The 18793-nt window shown below is 39.8% G+C and overlaps 2 protein-coding genes and 1 long non-coding RNA gene across 6 annotated transcripts in view; 2 read left to right on the top strand and 1 right to left on the bottom strand.

Moving 5' to 3' along the window:
- The window catches only part of OPTN (optineurin), a 42827-nt gene extending 35888 nt beyond the window's left edge, over nt 1–6939 (top strand). For 3 of the 4 annotated variants that reach the window (XM_007126036.4, XM_028495722.2, XM_028495720.2), the window contains exons 12-14: nt 936–1066; nt 2109–2191; nt 6756–6939. In XM_007126036.4, coding sequence (XP_007126098.2) covers nt 936–1066; nt 2109–2191; nt 6756–6883 — 342 coding nt within the window. In that variant the 3' untranslated portion in view covers nt 6884–6939. The remainder of the gene's footprint in view (nt 1–935; nt 1067–2108; nt 2192–6755) is intronic. The other variant, XM_028495721.2, reaches the window with a different exon arrangement.
- Nucleotides 6940–7438: 499 nt separating this feature from the next.
- Nucleotides 7439–18758, bottom strand: LOC129392509 (uncharacterized). Its single transcript, XR_008618499.1, has 3 exons — nt 18632–18758; nt 9320–10837; nt 7439–8993 (listed from the first exon to the last, which is right to left on the bottom strand). It is a non-coding gene; the product is annotated as an uncharacterized lncRNA (long non-coding RNA).
- MCM10 (minichromosome maintenance 10 replication initiation factor) overlaps nt 18052–18793 on the top strand; it is a 38883-nt gene continuing 38141 nt past the window's right edge. The window contains exon 1 of the mRNA XM_024116408.3: nt 18052–18276. The gene's annotated coding sequence lies outside the window, so the exon portion shown is untranslated. The remainder of the gene's footprint in view (nt 18277–18793) is intronic.

Below are 18793 nucleotides of genomic sequence, written 5' to 3'. Positions count from 1 at the left end.
GCCGGAGCCTGTGCTCCGCAACGGGAGAGGCCACAACAGTGGGAGGCCCGCGTACCGCAAAAAAAAAAAAAAAAAAAAAAAAAAGATTTAGGTCTGACTCAAAAAAAAGCCCATAATCTATCAATGATAACCATAAAATGTTGGATCACTCACAAATGGCAGAAGTCCCTTAAAATGATCTATTTCATACTTTTTTTGGTAACTACAGTGTGCTTAGAATATTTAAATTTTTATTAATTTTACTTTTTAAAGTAATGGATAAAAATTTGTATCCGAAAAAAAGAAAATTTGTATCCGAGAACCACTAAATTTGAAATGAAAAACCCAATTTTACATATAGGAAGTTAAAAACTGGTATTAAAATAATGCTCAATTCACTATTAAGGCATTCATTTTTACTTTATAATCCTGCCTTCCCAGGATTTTGGATAAGGAGAAAATAAAATGGTCAATAAGGGCACCAAACATAGGACCCTGCAGATGTTTGGAATTCAATAAATAGCATCTATTTATTGTTGTTATTTTAAATTTAGCTTAAGGCCAGCCTTCATAAATATACCTGACAGGGTAAATAAACCATTTACTATATTAAGCTACTGCTGAATATTATTTTTAAAAAAGACACCAGAGAATTTTACTGAACTAATGGTACACACAGTATTTAAACTACCTATATCTGTGTAATTGCTGGGCTCTGATAGTTTAAAGCACACACACACACACACACACACACACACAGGTAACTTGTGTCTTCTGTTTGAAGGTAGTTGGAAAGTCATGGTGATTACACTGGTTTCTAGCAGGAACAAGTGCCTGTTATTTGCAAGACAATGTCACAGGATGCAGCACTACCTCTTCACCTTATCAGCAGGTAAGCTGTAGAGAATCCACATTTGTCTAGGTGGTAACTTCTGTCTCTTTTTTTCCTCTAACAGATGGAGGTTTATTGTTCTGACTTTCATGCTGAAAGAGCAGCAAGAGAGAAGATTCATGAAGAAAAGGAGCAACTGGCATTGCAGCTGGCAATTTTGCTGAAAGAGAATAATGCTTTTGAAGATGGAGGCAGGTAAATGAGGGGAAGACTTACAGCACATATCACCCGGTCTGTGGGAGAGGTGACCCAGAGTGTTTCCTAATTTGAGCTATAAGAATCGCTCTGAGCACACTTTGCCTGACGGTGTCCCTAACACTTCGTTTGCCCTGCAAGGCCTGGCAGCATCTTGTGGGAACCTGATCGAGTTCTTTTAGATAAATTGTAAAAACGTGACATTATGTGTTCCGAAGTCATATCCTGCCATTGTCATGGATGAAATATTCCTAACACTTTAAATAATTCTGTACTGTTTTAAAAGAAAATACTGCTAAAATTACTTCTATCTTTAAAATTTTCATTTTGAGAAAAAACTGAAATATTGAGGAATAGAAATAGAAAAATACAGAGAATAAAATAATACACACCAATAGGTATCCATCCAGAATTGACAGTTACTAATATTTGTTTGATTTGCTTCAAGTATATTTTTATTAAAAGAAAAAGGAGTTGTAGATGAAGTTGCATTCTTCTCCCCACACCCCCCGCCATTATAGTCCTCTCCCTTCCCCACACTGCCTGGAACTGGTGGGTAGCATCCCCAGCTGTTTTGTACTTTTGCATATATACACATCTATATAATATCTTAAAACAAGGTAATATTAATTTCTTAAAACAAGGTGCCTAGGTTACAAAACAGTCACTACAGGTATTATTCTGCAACTTGCTTTACATAACTAATTTTGAACTCTGTGTGTGTGTGTATATATATGTAGATTTACTTCACTCTGTTTAATTGCTCTGTTGTGTCTTGTTTTAGAAATATGCCACTTTTTTCTAATCTATTCTCCTATCAATTGACATTTTGTTTGTTTCCTGATTTTTAAAAATCTTATTTACTTTTACTACATTGTATCCTAGTGCCAGTAATATTTAAAACTCAAATTACTCTTTAAATTCTGGTTTCTATGGACCTTGGCTTTGTAGTTTAGGTCATTTTTTCTCATACTTCTGCTGAATGCCTGCTTAATGTTGTCATATTTCAGGGTTTCACATATAGTGCTGCTTTTCATCCCAGCAGGCAGTCCCTGATGGAAATGCAGAGCCGTCATGGGGCGAGAGCAAGTGACGCTGACCAGCAGGCTTATCTCGTTCAAAGAGGTGAGTCACGTGTGATTCTAGGTTGTCAGGGCTCCCGGGGTGAGCTGTCCTATGAGGAAGATGCTTGAAGAAATATTCCACTACATTCTATACAATGGATTCCAAGTCAAGCTACCAAAAATATAGCACCTATCAGTCTTATTTCCACAGTACCTCAAACTCCATCTACTCTCTACTGAATCCAGACCAGACTCTTCACACTAGCAGTTAAGGCCTGGCATAGCCAAACTTTTGAGCCTTCTCTCACTCTGTTCCCCTATAGATATTAGCCAATGGAATCACTTCCTGTTCCTTGAACTTATCCTAAGCTTATATAGCTACATATACTTGCTTATGCGGTATCCTTCATGTAGATGCCCTTCCCTCATTCATATCTCTCTTCCTACAGTCTCTTTCCAGTGAACTCTTACCCCATTATTTATGTGTTCTAAATATGCATTTAAGTACTCTAATAAATAAGCTCCCTTGGAGCTTATATGCTCACTTGCTTCCTGTTTTGCACATAGTAATGTTACCATTTATTGAGAGTTTACCACGCGTGGATGCTGTGCTGATCCCTTCATACATATTATTTCATGTGATCCTCAAAAATTCCACGAGGTATATAGTATCACCATCTTCCAGAAGACAAGGTTAAACAACCAAGGATCATGAGGATTTTTAGGGGCAGAACTGGACATGGAACCCAAGGTTATCCGACTGTTCACCACTACATGGTACTGCATGTAATAGACTGGCACTAATTATGTACTACATCCAGATTTTAATTCCCTGAGTGAAATTGATCGTGACACTTATTCAAAGTATGGTGCTTTGTTTATTACGTGGTTTTAATACTCTAGTAATAATGTTCCGTCATTTACAGTAAATTACATCACTGAAAGGGAAGTATTTTCCTTGAGTCTAGATATGAAAAAACATAAAATTCACAGGATCAAAGACTGACATAGCTAGATGAAAAGTTAATAGCAATGCCACTAAGAAGAATCAGGGTGTCAGATGTTATCCAAAAAAAAAGAGAGCGAGAGAGAGATGTTATCCAAATTTCACATAACTGGTTCTTTAACTTTTTTTAAATGCTGGCTGAGTCTAAGTCCCTTCCACATAGCAACAGACTATTGAAATGGAACTATCACAGTGTTATCAACAGCAAGGAAGCAATATTAGTATGTATAGTTAACTATTAAATCCTAGGGAAATTTCTGAGTATCCCTTTTACCTCCTAACTCCACTGATGCCCCCGCCAGAGTTCTTTTACAGGAAAAATTAGGTTCAAGTAAGTATTAGAGGTAGTAATTCAGGTTAAAAATACACATAGAAAAAAAATTCCAAAAAAAATAATACACATAGTATCCATGGGGCAGATGCAGAAGCAGCGCAGGACTGGCATAAACATTAGCCTCAGGCACTTCTAGCATCAGCGGCTAAAGCTGTGTTCTCCGAAGGCTGCGCCCGCCCACGCAAGCACCGCCAGGCCTTTTCTCTAACGTGAATTTAAATGTCCTAGGAAATGGGCTTCCCTGGTGGCGCAGTGGTTGGGAGTCCGCCTGCCGATGCAGGGGACATGGATGGGTTCGTGCCCTGGGTCCGGGAAGATCCCACATGCCGCGGAGCGGCTGGGCCCGTGAGCCATGGCCGCTGAGCCTGCGCGTCCGGAGCGTGTGCTCCGCAACGGGAGAGGCCACAACAGTGAGAGGCCCGCGTACCGCCAAAAAAAAAAAAAATCCTAGGAACATCCATATACCCCATACCTAGAAGTGCCTCCGCGATTGGTTTGGTTCAAAAAAAGCACAATCTCTTGCACCTGGATTTCTTAGGGGAAGATTTTCCTTCCTCATAGCTATATAAGGCAAATATCTATTTACACTTAAAAAAAAACTGGTCAAACACTCTTTGACTTATAATCTAAAAATTGCCACAGAGTGCAAATGTATTCATAATTATCCTAATAAGTTTTTTTGTCTTATAAAAAACAATATTCCAAACAGATTGTCTTAAGATTTTTTGTTTGTTTCCTAACAAAGCTGCCTTAAACAATAGCTCCTCTCAGTATATTTCATCATGGTTGTCGTCTGCCGTCTGCAGCCGTCTATGTGTCTACTCTGGTCTGGGCGCTTGAATGAACACGAGGGAACAAACGGGCATAAGGCATGGTCAGATCCGTGAAGGCCTATGCTTTAGTTGGAGAGACAGGATGTGCACATAAAAAGATGAATTCATAGTACAAGATAACAAGTAAGGAATAGAAATAGCAGTGGTGCTGGAGATAAGAGGAAAGGATAACCCCTAAGGGCCAGGGTGGTTGAGAAAGGCCTTGGAAAGATGTAACTTTAAGCTTGACCTGGAAGCCAGGATTTAGATAACTTCTGTATGAGAATAAAAGGGCAGAGGCAGAAATGAGTGTGATGTGTTAATAATGAAAACTGACTGGGCTTCCCTGGTGGCGCAGTGGTTGAGAGTCCGCCTGCTGATGCAGGGGACACGGGTTCGTGCCCCGGTCCGGGAAGATCCCACATGCCGCAGAGCAGCTGGGCCCGTGAGCCATGGCCGCTGAGCCTGCGCGTCCGGAGCGTGTGCTCCGCAACGGGAGAGGCCACAACAGTGAGAGGCCCGCGTACCGCAAAAAAAAAAAACAAACAAAAAAACTGACTAAGCTGATTTTATAGTGAAGAGCCAGGAGGCAGAGGGAACCCATTAGCTGGCTGATAAAACAGCCCCAGTCTGCATCTTGAAACCTAGACCAGGACAAAAATAAAGGCACAGACAGATGCAATCAAGTTTAAAGGGACGAATTAACAGACCCTGATAAGTGGCAGATTGTCATCTAGAGCAGGGTTTGGTAAACTGCAGCCCACAGGCCAAATCTGGCCTGTCACATGTTTGCATAAGTAAAGTTTTATTGCAGCATAGTCATGCCCTCTTAGTGACATATTGTCTGGCTACTTTCATGCTACAGTGGCAGACTTGAGTAGTTATGACTGAAATTTATGACCTGTAAAGCCTAAAATATTTACTGTCTGGCCCTTTACAGAAAGTTACTGACCCCTGATCTAAAACAATGAGACTGTTAGAAAGCTCCCTGCTTCAGAAACCATGCCTTGTGATCAGTATTTCTATTCAAGGGTGCTTCTAAAGTTTGCTTAACACAAACTATCCCATGTTAGTGAACAGTCTCCCATGTTAGTGAATTCAGATAATATGCTCAGAAGCAAATAACCATATTAAAAGTTACCTCGGGCTTCCCTGGTGGTGCAGTGGTTAAGAATCTGCCTGCCAATGCAGGGGACATGGGTTCGAGCCCTGGTCCGGGAAGATCCCACATGCCGCGGAGCAACTAAGCCCGTGCGCCACAACTACTGAGCCTGCACTCTAGGGCCCGTGAGTCACAACTCCTGAGCCCCCGTGCCACAACTACTGAAGCCCGCGCGCCTACAGCCCCCGCTCCGCAACAAGAGAAGCCACTGCAATGAGAAGCCCACGCACCGCAACAAAGAGGAGCCCCCACTCGCCGCAACTAGAGAAAGCCCGCGCGCAGCTACAAAGACCCGAAGCAGCCAAAAATAAATAAATTAATAAAAAAAAAGTTACCTCCACTATCATCTGCAAAAACAAACATTTTGGGGGCTGAATAAACATCTAGAGACCTGGGTGGAGACGCTGAAAAACTAAAATGCTTTGCATCGCTGCAGAAAGATCAGATCAACGAGGTGCTCTGGGAACTAGAAACCATTTCCTGTACTGAGCATGGCCTGCACACAGGGGACCTGCTGAGAGCCATGACTTCTTCAGAGCATTCTTTGATTTAAGACTTGAACCTCAGTCCAACTCCAGAACTGGGGGAAACAATAGGACTGATTCTTCAATTCTTCTTCTCACTTCCTTTGCCTGGATAACTCTTGTTCATTCTTAAGACTCCTCTCAAGTAGAGCTGGTCTCATCAGGGGGCCTGTCTGCACCGAGCAGTCTGAGCCAGGCGCCCTTCTCTGCCCTCCCCCACAAAACCACCTTGTGTCTGACACAGTCTCAGTGCTTCCCTCACGTCCTGCCACTGTCTCTTTTTCTTGCCTGATGTCCCCACCATGTGTGTGTCCCTCTCTCCCATCTCCCAAGTGCTCAAAAGCATCTACTGAATAACCGTAATTGTTGTCTCTGTTTCTGAGAAGGTACCTACTGTTCCAGGATCCCTCTCCATGCTCTGTTCAAATTCTCTCCTCCTTAGCTTACATCCTCATCTATCTCTTTTCTTCTCTCAAATATTCTAGTTTTTACTAGAACATGTATCATCCTGTACCTAAAACCGAAACCACATATTTTCACATACCTAGAACCTGGAATAGAGCCTAAATCTTAACATGATAGGGAAGCAGGTATTACTTTTGGAGATTTTTTTCTATATGTGTCGATTACTTCAGTTAAAGACCAGAAAAAAACCTGTATTCATTTCCCACGAGGTATTGATTACCAAGTTTAACTGATGTTAAAATTAAAATTCACCATCTGTTTTTAAAAACTGCTTGCAACATGGAAGGAATGGATTAACATTTCATTTAATGCTTATTCCCAGGAGCTGAGGATAGAAACTGGATGCAGCAGGAACAACAGAATATTCCAATTCATTCTTGCCCCAAATGTGGAGAAGTTCTGCCCGACATAGATACACTACTGATTCATGTTACGGACTGCATCATTTAAGTGTTGACCTTTCACCTCCCCCAAACTGTTGGTAAATGTCAGATTTTTTCCTCCAAGAGTTGTACTTTTGTGTCATTTGTTTCACTCAAATATTTTGGCTCATTATTTTAGGAGAAAGAAAACCATTATGTTCTAAAAAGGACATTTTTTGGTGCATTCCCATAAACTCGCAAAATAGAATCCTTAACGTACCACTCTTCTGATGAGAGGTTTGTTTTTTTTTTAATATTCAGTTGATGTGAGCACTGAACTGTCCATGAGTAACATGGACAGTGTGTGACATCGTGGATAGAGTAAATGTGGTAATAAGATGGAAGAAACCTCACTGATTAAGAACTTTCTAAGGAGGCAGGAAAAATGAAGTGGTCACAGATTTAATCAAGAAAAGTGTCTTTGAAGTATTTTTAAATAAATTACATTGTTATTTTTCTTTATTCATTTAAGACAGATCTATCTGGGGTTGTGTATATCTTACAGTTTTATTTCAGCCACAGCACCAAAGTTATGATGTGGCTCTTTTCAGATGAGCCCTGTGACCTTTTACTTGATCATCAGGACAAGTGAAAATATACCGACCTACATGAAGCGGATACATTAGGCTCACTGGATGTCATGTAATCATCCACAGTGTAAAGTTTTCTTTTTCTTTTGCTGTGCTGCAGGTATATGTTTATCAACTATACAGTAAATAGTGTATTAATTTGTAAAAAGAATAGCTATCTATTAATTTTCTTCCTGGATCAGGCTCTATATTCATAATCACAAAAATAGTTATTGCAAAAAAAAAAGTTATTGCAAAATAAAATTTTGCTTATGAATCTTTCACATTGTTCATATACGACTAGCTAATTTCATAGGATGTGTTTTCTGTATTCAGCTTCATATAAGCTTAATACTTATTCAGAACCATTTTGTTAATTCCGTGAATATGAGCAAATCCCTTTACTAGATACCAGTAAGTGGTGTTTGAATTAGAAACTGTTCTTTCTAAGGAGGTGAAAAGATAGGGATTTGCCATATTTTGTAAACCTACAGTTTACCAGCCATAAAAGTTAGCAATGTCCTTATGGATCTATATCCTAAAATATTTAAGAGAAAAATTTTAAATCTCCTCTGTTTGACTTTGTCATAAGAATCTCTCCTAGACAAACTTGACTTGTGTGTGCATATGTGTGTAGGTATATATATATTTTAAAACAGGAATCAAAGCAGTTAATTACAGCTTCATGCCAGGAGAACACACTGCACAAATTCAACAGTAATTTAGATCCCCCCCCCTCACCCCAGGGGGTTTGTTAAAGACATTTCTAAAATAACTATGAAAATTTTACTTTTAATTTCTTGTTTATAGTTTCTAGTTTAAATTTTTTTTTCCTTACTATCTTATATTGGAGAAGATAGATTTCTACAGTATCCTAAATAAAAAAGCAAACCAAATGGTTCTACACTTAAGTTATTGGGAATATCCTTTTACTTTGTTCAAGTAAAAATATTAACCTGATCCCAATGTCAAATAACAGTGTAAATGTGCTGATTAAGCCTGTTATCGAATTGTTTCCTTGCTATTTAGAAGGATTGTAGGTGAAGGCAAGTTCATATGGTCAATTTAAATTAAGGCTATTGTTTTGGGGGAATCAAACAGTTTGGTAAACAACTTGTAAAGTCTGTGCATGTCTCATCCAGATAATTTAGTCTTCAAGGCCTTGTTCCATGTTACCAGTTAACTACCCCTCTTCTAGGGCCAGCCATGCTGTATTCTTGTGTGGCTAATGGGAACAACAGAAAGATGGCAAATGTGAAGAAATATGAGTGAGCGAAAGAAACTTTTACAGCTAATAATTTTACACAATTAAGTCTTTAAATATTATGTTTAAAAATAATTTTGACCTGGTCTGGCACGTAAGGAGCTTGGACATCATCTCTCCTACCCTTATAATAAGAAAAAAGCCGAACAAACTTAAGATCGTCAACTCTTTTAAAATCGTTCAGAGAACTGAGGTCACAGGGTAAACCTCTGCCCCCAAACTGGAGAGACAGACAGGGAGATACAGAGAGTCGCTGATGAGCAGACCAGGGCCTCGGGAGCAGAAACCACAGTAGGAGCCAGGACCTGAGTAGGAAAATACAAACTGTAATTGAAGAATTGCTCAAGTCTCAGTGTGGATGAGCTTGAGAGTTAAAAACTCCTGGGGGAGCCCAGTCTTAGGGGGAACCCTGCACTTTCACGAGTTTTACCTCCACAAGTCCTACCAGATTCCCACAGTAAAGATTAGAAAAAACTCTCCCGTCATTCCAGCGGGGCGGCGGGGGGGAGGCAGGTGGGAGTAGACATTTTGAAATACACCAGAGCATTCTGTTCTTCTTAAAAAGGCTGCCCTTAGGGAAACTTTTTTACCAGAGCCTAACTTGCTGGGATATTATCAGAGCCTGACCAACCTGGGGGAACAGATATACCCAACTTCTGCCCCCTTCTTCTTGGCACCTAAAGAGGAGGGAAAAAACCTGTTAAGGTCACAGGCCAGAGGCACAAGCTCACGAAAAGACTAACCATAGACCTATAGAATGCTTCCCCTCCCCGCTACCCCTCACCACCTCGTCAACAGGGCTTCTGTATAATAACAAGGGATTACAACGGAAACAAACAACTGCACATCTTAGACTTTCTCTAAGAAGAAGTCTACCGGGAAACCCAAAGACAACAGTGGAGACAAAGACAAGGACACCAGAGGAGATTCCAGCATATGACACAGCTGCAGCAAGCGCTGCTCACAGTCCAGCTCCTGGCCAGATAAACAAACCCCACCAAAGGCCTGTGTACCTCAGTTCCTTTTCCCTAGTACATCATGTTCAGTTTTCAACAAAAAATTATAAGGCATACTAAAGGACCAAAAAACAGTTTTTAAAGATAAACAAAGCATCATAACCAGACTCACACATAATGGATATGAGACTGGGAATTTGAAACAACTGTGATTAACATCCTAAGAGCTCTAATGGAAAAAGTGACAATATGCAGGAACAGAGAGGTAATGTAAGCAGAGAGATGGAAACGCTAAGAAAAAGTCAAAAGGGAATACTAGAAATCAAAAAGCCTGTAACAGAAATAAAGAATGCCTATGGGGCTTCCCTGGTGGCGCAGTGGTTGAGAGTCCGCCTGCCGATGCAGGGGACACGGGTTCGTGCCCCGGTCCGGGAAGATCCCACATGCCGCGGAGCGGCTGGGACCGTGAGCCGTGGCCGCTGAACCTGCGCGTCCGGAGCCTGTGCTCTGCAACGGGAGAGGCCACAGCCGTGAGAGGCCCGCGTACCACAAAAAAAAAAAGAATGCCTATGATGAGATCATGAGTAGACTGACCATGGCTGAGAAAAGAATCAGTGAGCTTGAAGAAATGTCATGAGAAACTTCCAAAACTGAAAATCAATTTTAAAAAAAGAACGAAGAAGAACAGAATATCCAAGAACTGTGAGGCAGTTACAGAAAGTGTGCAGTGAGAATACCAGAAGGAGAGAAGGGGACAGAGGAATGTCTGAAGTAATAATGGCAGAGAATTTTCAAAAATTAATGACAGGTACAAACCACAGATCTGGGAAACTCAGAGAACACCACACAGGATAAATGCCAAAAAAGTCTTCACCTAAGCATATCATGGGCAAAAAGCAGAAAATGAAAAACAAAAAAAATTTTTTGAAAGAAGCCAAAAGGGAAAAATAACTTACCTCTAGAAGAGCAAGGATAAGAAATATATCAGACCTCTCTTCAGAAACCATGCAAGCAAGAAGAAAGTTGAGAGAGAAGAACCACCAACCTATAATTCTGTGTCCCTGGAAATTATTCTTCAAAAGTGAAGGAGCAGTAGACTTTCTTAGACAAGCAAAAGTTGATGGAATTTGTTGCCAGTAGACCTGCCTTGCCAGAAATGTAAAAGCTCTTCAGAGAAGGTCAAAAACTCAGATCTATAAAGGAAAAGAAAAGCATTAGAGAAAGAATACATGAAGATAAAGTCTTTTATTTTTCTTATTCTTCATGAACAGATAATAGGTTTTGTCGTTTTTTGTTTTTTGGTGTTTTTTTGGCTGTGCTACATGGCTTGTGGGATCTTAGTTCCCCGACCAGGGATCGAACGCAGGCCCTGGCAGTGAAAGCGTGGAGTCCTAACCACTGGACTGCCAGGGAATTCCCAAATAGAATACAGTTTGTTCAAAGTAACAATAGCCACATGTATCTGGTGATTATAGCTAATGGATAAATGAAATAAATGACAACAGTGTTATAAGGGATGGGAGGGAAGAACTGGGGATACTCTGTTACAAGGTGTTTTCCCGACCCATGAAGTGATATAGTATTCTCTGAAAGTGAACTTGGATTAGTAGTCGATGTATATTGCAAACTCTAGGGCAACCACCCCCACCCCCCAAAAAAAAGTTTAAAAAAGTATAATTGATACACTAAGAGAAGTGAGAAAATGGAATAACATAAAATGCTCCATTAAAGCCAGAAAAGTCAGAAATAGAATGAAAGACAATAGAAGAAACAAAGAACAAGGGCAGTGAACAGAAAACAGTAACAAATATGGTAGATATTAATCCAATTATATCAGTAATCACTATAAACATCATTGGTCTCAATATACCAATTAAAAGACAGAAACTTTGAGAGTGGATAAAAAAGCAAGACTCATCTATATGCTGTCTACCCACTTTAAATATAAAGACACATATAGATAAAATGTAAAGAGATGGAGAAAGATACAGCATGCCAACACTAATCAAAAGAAAGAGTAGCTACATTAATTTCGGACAAAGAAGATTTCAAAGCAAGGAAAATTATCAGGGATAAAGGGGCATTATAAAATGATATAGGGATCAATTCTCCAAGAAGACATAAAAATCCCTACTGTATATGTACCTAAAAATACAGCATCAAAATACATAAGGCAAAAACTACAGGGAAAAATATACCAATCCACTAGTATAGCTGGAGACTTGAAAATCCCTCTGTCAGTGATTAACAGACCCAATAGGCAAAAAAATCATTAAGAACATAGTTGAACTGAACAGTGTCAATCAACTAGATCTAACTGGTATTTATAGAATACTTCATAGAGTACATATGACAATACACATTCTTCTCAGGCTCTTAGAGGACATTTACCATGACAGACCACATTCTGAGCCATTAAACACAGAAATTTAAATTTAATTTAAGAAACTTAAAACAACAGAAATCATACACAGTATGTTCTCATACCACAGTGGAACTAAACTAGAAATCAATAACACAAAGATACCTGGAAACCCTCAAAACACTTGGAGATTAAATACACTTTGTAAGTTATACATGGATTAAATAAGTCTCAAGAGAAATTTAAATATATTTTAAACTAAATGAAATAAAATATAACATCAAAATTTGGGGATGAAATGAAAGCAGGGCTTAGGAGGAAATGTGTAGCATTGACTGCATATATAGAAAAGAAGATCTAAAATCAATAGTTAACGCTTCTTTACAAAAAAAAAAAAAAAACTAGAAAAAGAATGGCAAGTTAAATGCAAAATAAACAAAAGAAAATAACTTAATACAACTGAGGCCAGAAATCAATGAAATTTAAACCAGGAACTCAATAGAGAAAATCAATGAAACCGAAAGCTGGTTCTTTGAAACAATTGATAAAATTGATAAACCTCTACCCATGTTAACTAAGAAAAGAGAAGACACAGATTACCAATATCAGTGTGCCATGAATAATTGGAACTTGAAATTTAAAAAACACTATAACATCTTTGTTAACACCCCAAAATGAAATGCTTAGTTATAAATCCAATAAAATATGTATAAGATCTGATGAAAGAAATTAAAGAAATAAATGGAGAGATATTCCATGTTTCTGTATAGGGAAACTCCATATTGTTAAGATATCAGTTCTTCCTAACCTGATCTACAGATTCAATGCAATTACAATCAAAATCCCAAGTTATTTTGTGGCTATCGACAAACTGATTCTAAAGTTTATATAGAGAAGCAAAAGACCCAGAATAGCCAACACACTATTGAATGAAAACAACAAAGTTGGAAAGTGGACACTACCCAACTTCACGACTTACTATAAAACTACAGTAATCAAGACAGTGTGGTACTGGTGAAAGAATAGACAAATACATGAATAGAACAGAACAGAGAGCCCAGAAATAGACCCAGAGAGTCTTTGACAAAGACTGGTCTTTGACAAAGGGGCAAAAGCAATTCAATGGAGAAAGGATAGTATTTTCAACAAATGGTGCCGGCACAACTGAACATCCACATTCAAAAAGAAAAATAATAATAATAATCTAGTTGCAAACCTTACACCTTTCACAAAAACTAACTCAAGCCACATACAGGGAATAAATCTTTACAAAACACATATCTGAGAAAGAACTGGTATCAAAATATCCAAAGAACTCTTAAAATGCAACCATAAGAAAACAACCCAAGTTTTTAAAGGGCAAAAGATAATGGATACCTCACCAAAGATGTACAGTTGGCAAATAAACATATGAAAAGATGCTAAACCGCGTATGTCCTTAGGGGATTGCAAATTTCAACGATACCATCTCACACTTATTAGAATGGCTACAATTCAAAACAACACCACCAAGTGCTCCGGAGGATGTGGAACAACAGGAGTTCTCATTCACTGCTGATAGAAATGCAGAATGGTACTCTGGAAGACAGTTTGGCAGTTTGTTGCAAAACTAAGCACACAATCCTTGGAATTTACCCAAATGTATTGAAAACTTACATCCATACAAAACCTGCACATGAATGTTCATAATAGCTTTACTCATAGCTGCCAAAACTTGGAAGCAACCAAGATGTCCTTCAACAGATAAATGGATAATCAAACTATGGTGTACATCCATGTGATGGAATATTATTCAGTGCTAAAAAGAAATAAGCTATCAAACCACACAAAAAAACATGCAGAAACCTTAAATGCATATTGCTAAGTGAAAGAAACCAATATGAAAAGACTACACACTGTATGATTTGAACTGTATAATGCTCTGGAGAAAGCAAAACTACGGAGACAGTAAAAAAGGTCAGTGGTTGCCAGAGGTTTGGTGGAGGGGGAGGGATGAGGGGTAAGAGCACAGAAGATGTTTAGGGCAGCGAAACTATTCTGCATAGTATTGTAATGGTGGATACCTCTGTCAAAACCTATTGAATGTGTAACATAAAGAGTGAACCCTAATGTAAACTATAGACTTTAGTTAATAATGTATCAATATTGGCTCATCAATTGTAATAAAAAGTCCCATACTAATGCAAGATGTTAATAATAAAATTGTGTGTGTGCCAAAGAAAACATACAGATGGCCAAGGGGCACATGAAAAGATGCTCAACATCACTAATTATTAGAGAAATGCAAATCAAAACTACAGTGAGGTATCACCCCACACCAGTCAGAATGCCCATTATCAAAAAATCTAGAAACAAAAATGCTGGAAAGTGTGTGGTGAAAAAGGGAACCCTCCTACACTGTTGGTGGGAATGTAAATTGGTACAGCCACTATGGAGAACAGTATGAAGGTTTCTTTAAAAACTAAATACAGAACTACCATATGACCCAGCAATCCCACTCCTGGATATGTACCCTGAGAAAACCATAATTCCAAAAGAGACATGTGGGACTTCCCTGGTGGCGCAGCGGTTAAGAATCTGCCTGCCAATGCAGGGGACATGGGTTTGAGCCCTGGTCTGGGAAGATCCCACATGCCGCAGAGCAACTAAGCCCATGCGCCACAACTACTGAGCCTGCGCTCTAGAGCCCGCGAGCCACAACTACTGAAGCCCGCACTCCTAGAGCCTGTGTTCTACAACAAGAGAAGCCCCCACTTGCTGCCACTAGAGAAAGCCCGGACGCAGCAATGAAGACCCAACGGAGCCAAAAAATAAATAAATTTTTAAAAAGAGAGACGTACCACAATGTTCACTGCAGCACTATTTACAATAGCCAGGACATGGAGCCAACCTAAATGTCCATCGACAGATGAATGGATAAAGAAGATGTGGTGTATATATACAATGGAATATTACTCAGCCATAAAAAGAAACGAAATTGAGTTATCTGTAGTGAGGTGGACGGGCCCAGAGTCTGTCATACAGAGTGAAGTAAGTCAGAAAAACAAATATCATATGCTAACACATATATATGGAATCTTAAAAAAAAAAAAAGGTACTGATGAACCTAGGGGCAGGACAGGAATAAAGACGCAGATGTAGAAAATGAACTTGAGGACACGGGGAGGGGGAAGCTGGGACGAAGTGAGAGAGTGGCATGGACATATATACACTACCAAACGTAAATAGATAGCTAGTGGGAAGCAGCTGCATAGCACAGGGAGATCAGCCCGGTGCTTTGTGTCCACCTAGAGGGGTGGGATAAGGAGGGAGGGAGGAGATATGGGGATATATGTATGCATATGGCTGATTCACTTTGTTGTACAACAGAAACTAACACAGTACTGTGAAGCAATTATACTCCGATAAAGATCTACTAAAAAAAAAAATTGTGTGTGTGGAAGGGGCTATATGGGAACTCTGTTCTTTCCACACAATTTTTCTACATCCTAAAATTGCTCTAAAAAAATAAAGTCTATTATTTTCTTTAAAAATGAAAAAAAAAACTTTTAACTATATATAAGATTATTTAATATGAACACATAAAATGTGTTCACATTAAATCATAAAATCAAGATTATGGTGAAAATAGCCCAACAATTTCATTTGACCCATAATGAAAGGGCTAAGTTGGAATTGCTTTTAATGAAATATCAGATTTATTATGTAATCATTAATTCAGTGGAAGAAAGCTGATAAAACAGCTAGTTGCAGCTTTTAAGTGTAACAGGAATCAAGTATATGGACCAATATTCAAATGTTTTAGTGAAAGGACAGGTACCAAAACTGCTTTGCTATGATAGCAAAAAGTAGAAATAAATTTACCATCTTCTTTGGTATCCTTTGACTTACAGAGTTTGTCATTTTAAAAATTATTGAAATAACATTATGCTCTCTTTGTGAAGATATTGGTCATCACTGAGTATTGTAAGTGTTCTTTTTTTCTAGGTAAGTAATTGCAAAGATATGACGTATAATACAAAAAAATATTGGCTTAGGAACTCTCAGTAAGCTGATAGGTTTATGTAGCAATTTTGTCCTTTAAACCTATGGAGCCATAATCACGGGTAAAATTTATTCTGCATGCATAAAGTATATATTGTAGTTATTAACTCAGCAAAACCAAGGAAGAAATGTGTTGAGCATTCTCATGAATTAATTAAAACCAGCAAGGCTAGAGTTTTTTTTATTGGCTTCTCTTTGCAAAGCATCAGTCGAGATGGAGGAACATACCCTGTTGCTTGAAGTAACCTCTAGATTGTTTGAAAAGCAATAGACATTTATTTGGGCAACAAAGACAATATTCTGTTAGGAAAATTAAGGAAGCTGGGTTTTCCTTTCTCAGGAGGACCATTCATCTCCAAGTAGAGCACTGCCTCTGAGGGAGGGTGACAGTTTTCTCAGTAAAGCGTTTTTGTTCAGTTAGTTGGGCAAATTCAAGTTTGGGATAAGACTCTGGAGAATTCTGTGCCATAAAGCATGAGATGTGAAGGCAGATGTAAACAGATGTCTACAGGGAGGTGGCGGGTGCTTTGGAAACTGGCTGTTACTCCCAGCAGAAGATCTGATTTTCTGATTTTGAATAGCATTGTTTCCTGCTGGGCCGAAAGGTGGAAGCATCGATTTAATCGTCGGGTGCATTAACCCTGGAAACATACTCAAAGATATTCTGCTTCTACAATCTCTACTTTAGAGAACTCAACTGCACTCACTAAGCCTACACCTGCAGCCCTGATATGTCCCCTTGGCTTGGGTCACATATCTAAAGGTAGCGTTGAAATCTCCCCACCATCGCCTCAGGCTGAACTCACATCTCTACCCTGTCCAAAGCAAGCTCCTCCTCTATAAGTCTGCCAGTCTCTCAGCTGTTGCCAACCTGGCCATCGTCCTCTCCTTTTCCTGCCAAAGGTAACTTTCCTCTGGTCAGTTACCAAAGCAGATAGGTTTCCCTCCTAAAGTGCTTCCAATTCGTCCCTTCCCTTCAGCTCTCACAGTCTGGGACTATCACGATCTCCTATCAAGCTTCTTTGTCTTCAATTTCTGGTGTATCCAGTTCCTGAGCACCTATCTTTTGAATTTTTTTTCTTTTTGGCCGCGCTGCGCGGCTTGCTGCGCGGCTTGCAGGATCTTAGTTCCCTGACCAGGGATTGAACCTGGGGCCACGGCAGAGAAAGCGCCGAGTCCTAACCACTGGACCACCAGGGAATTCTCCTGAGCACCTATCTTTGTTAGCTTAATCGTCCTAAGAATTGTCTTATAAAGTAGTAAGAATAAAAGTTATTACACTTTTAATGCTTACATGTGCTGGGCACACTGCATATTTTCAAGTTTTTCTCATGAATCCTCACAATACCCTATGAAATAACTATGACTGCCCCTGTTTTGCACATCAGTAAGTTGAGGCTCAGAGAGGTTAAGTAACTTAGCCGAGGTTGCACAGTTAGCATGTGGCAATTAAAAATCATGCAGTCTTAACTGCAGAGTCTGGGCACTTAGCCACACCTTTCTCTATCCATCTACCTTCTTCCCCCACCTGCTCAAACAGGGTCTCCTTACCGCTTACAGAATAAAGTATTCATCATCTGCCACCCTATTTGTTTAACCTACATTTTAAAATGTTTCCACCTCATCTTTCCACCTATCTTTTACCTCCTCATCAGCAAGACTGGTGCTCCCTGGTAGTCACCTTATGTTATTTGTCTTTTATGCATAGATCACATCTCCCAAACTAGACTAAATGCCTACAATATGGACCTTGTCTTTGTCCAAACTTGTACACCTGAGGCACTAAGTGATTATGGCTGATAACCAGTGTGTGAAAAGGTACTGATAATTCTCATTTGATCCTTCCTGAAACCCTCTAGTTATCGCTATTATCAGCACTTTACGGATGAAGAAATTGACCCCCTGCCCCGCCCCCGACAAAGCTAAGTGACTTGTTCAGGAGCAAATACTCTATTCGACTTTTTCTGTCTAAACATTTGTGTGCCAGGCACCAGCAGCAAGAGAAAAGACCGAGGAAGAGCTACGAAGATGAAAAAGACACGGTCCCCTTGTCTCCCGATGCTGACATTTTGGTGGGAAGAAGCAGAAAACAGTTATTCGCAACTCTGACGCAATTAAAGTCTACGGACCACGAACTCCTCTGCAAACAGTGGTTTCTACTGGGTCTAAGAATCTCATCTAGTCTTTCCTTCTCATTTTACAGACGGTGACGACGGTCAGAGAGAGGTAAAAGTGGACCAGATTTTTGTTGGTTTGTTTTTCAGTCCCATTATCTCAACTGAACACGAGGTTGTAAAATAACCAACCAAGCGAAATTATCAACCAGCCTGTTCAGACCTCTATACAGTCAACCCAGCCACAGGCAATCTGTGAGGGCAGGGGGAAGGTCTGCAGTGGGTTCCGCGGCTTGAGCCTCAATGTGCAGGCTTCTCTGCGTCAAGCGTAAGAGAAAACGAGGCTCAGAACTGGATGACACGGTCAGTGCCGGAAAGTGTCGGGAACTAACTTCTGACCTCCTACGAAAATACCGTACAGGGACAGTTCTACTTCCCGGCGCCTGTGGGGACGCTATAACACTTACCGGAGGAAGCCAGGGCTGCACCGACCGGAAGTTCCCTTGCCCCCAACAAAATGGCGCCGGTCACGTGAGCCAATCGGATTGCTCTACGCAAAGGTCACCTTCTTCCCGCCCCCCCCCGCGGTCGTTTCTGCCAAGACCTCTGAAGTAGCCATTCAGTGCAGC

The sequence above is a fragment of the Physeter macrocephalus genome, chromosome 11 (genome assembly GCF_002837175.3).
Source record: "Physeter macrocephalus isolate SW-GA chromosome 11, ASM283717v5, whole genome shotgun sequence".
Taxonomy (NCBI): domain Eukaryota; kingdom Metazoa; phylum Chordata; class Mammalia; order Artiodactyla; family Physeteridae; genus Physeter; species Physeter macrocephalus.
Note: the sequence above shows the minus strand (reverse complement) of the source record. Positions and strands in the feature narration are given on the sequence as shown.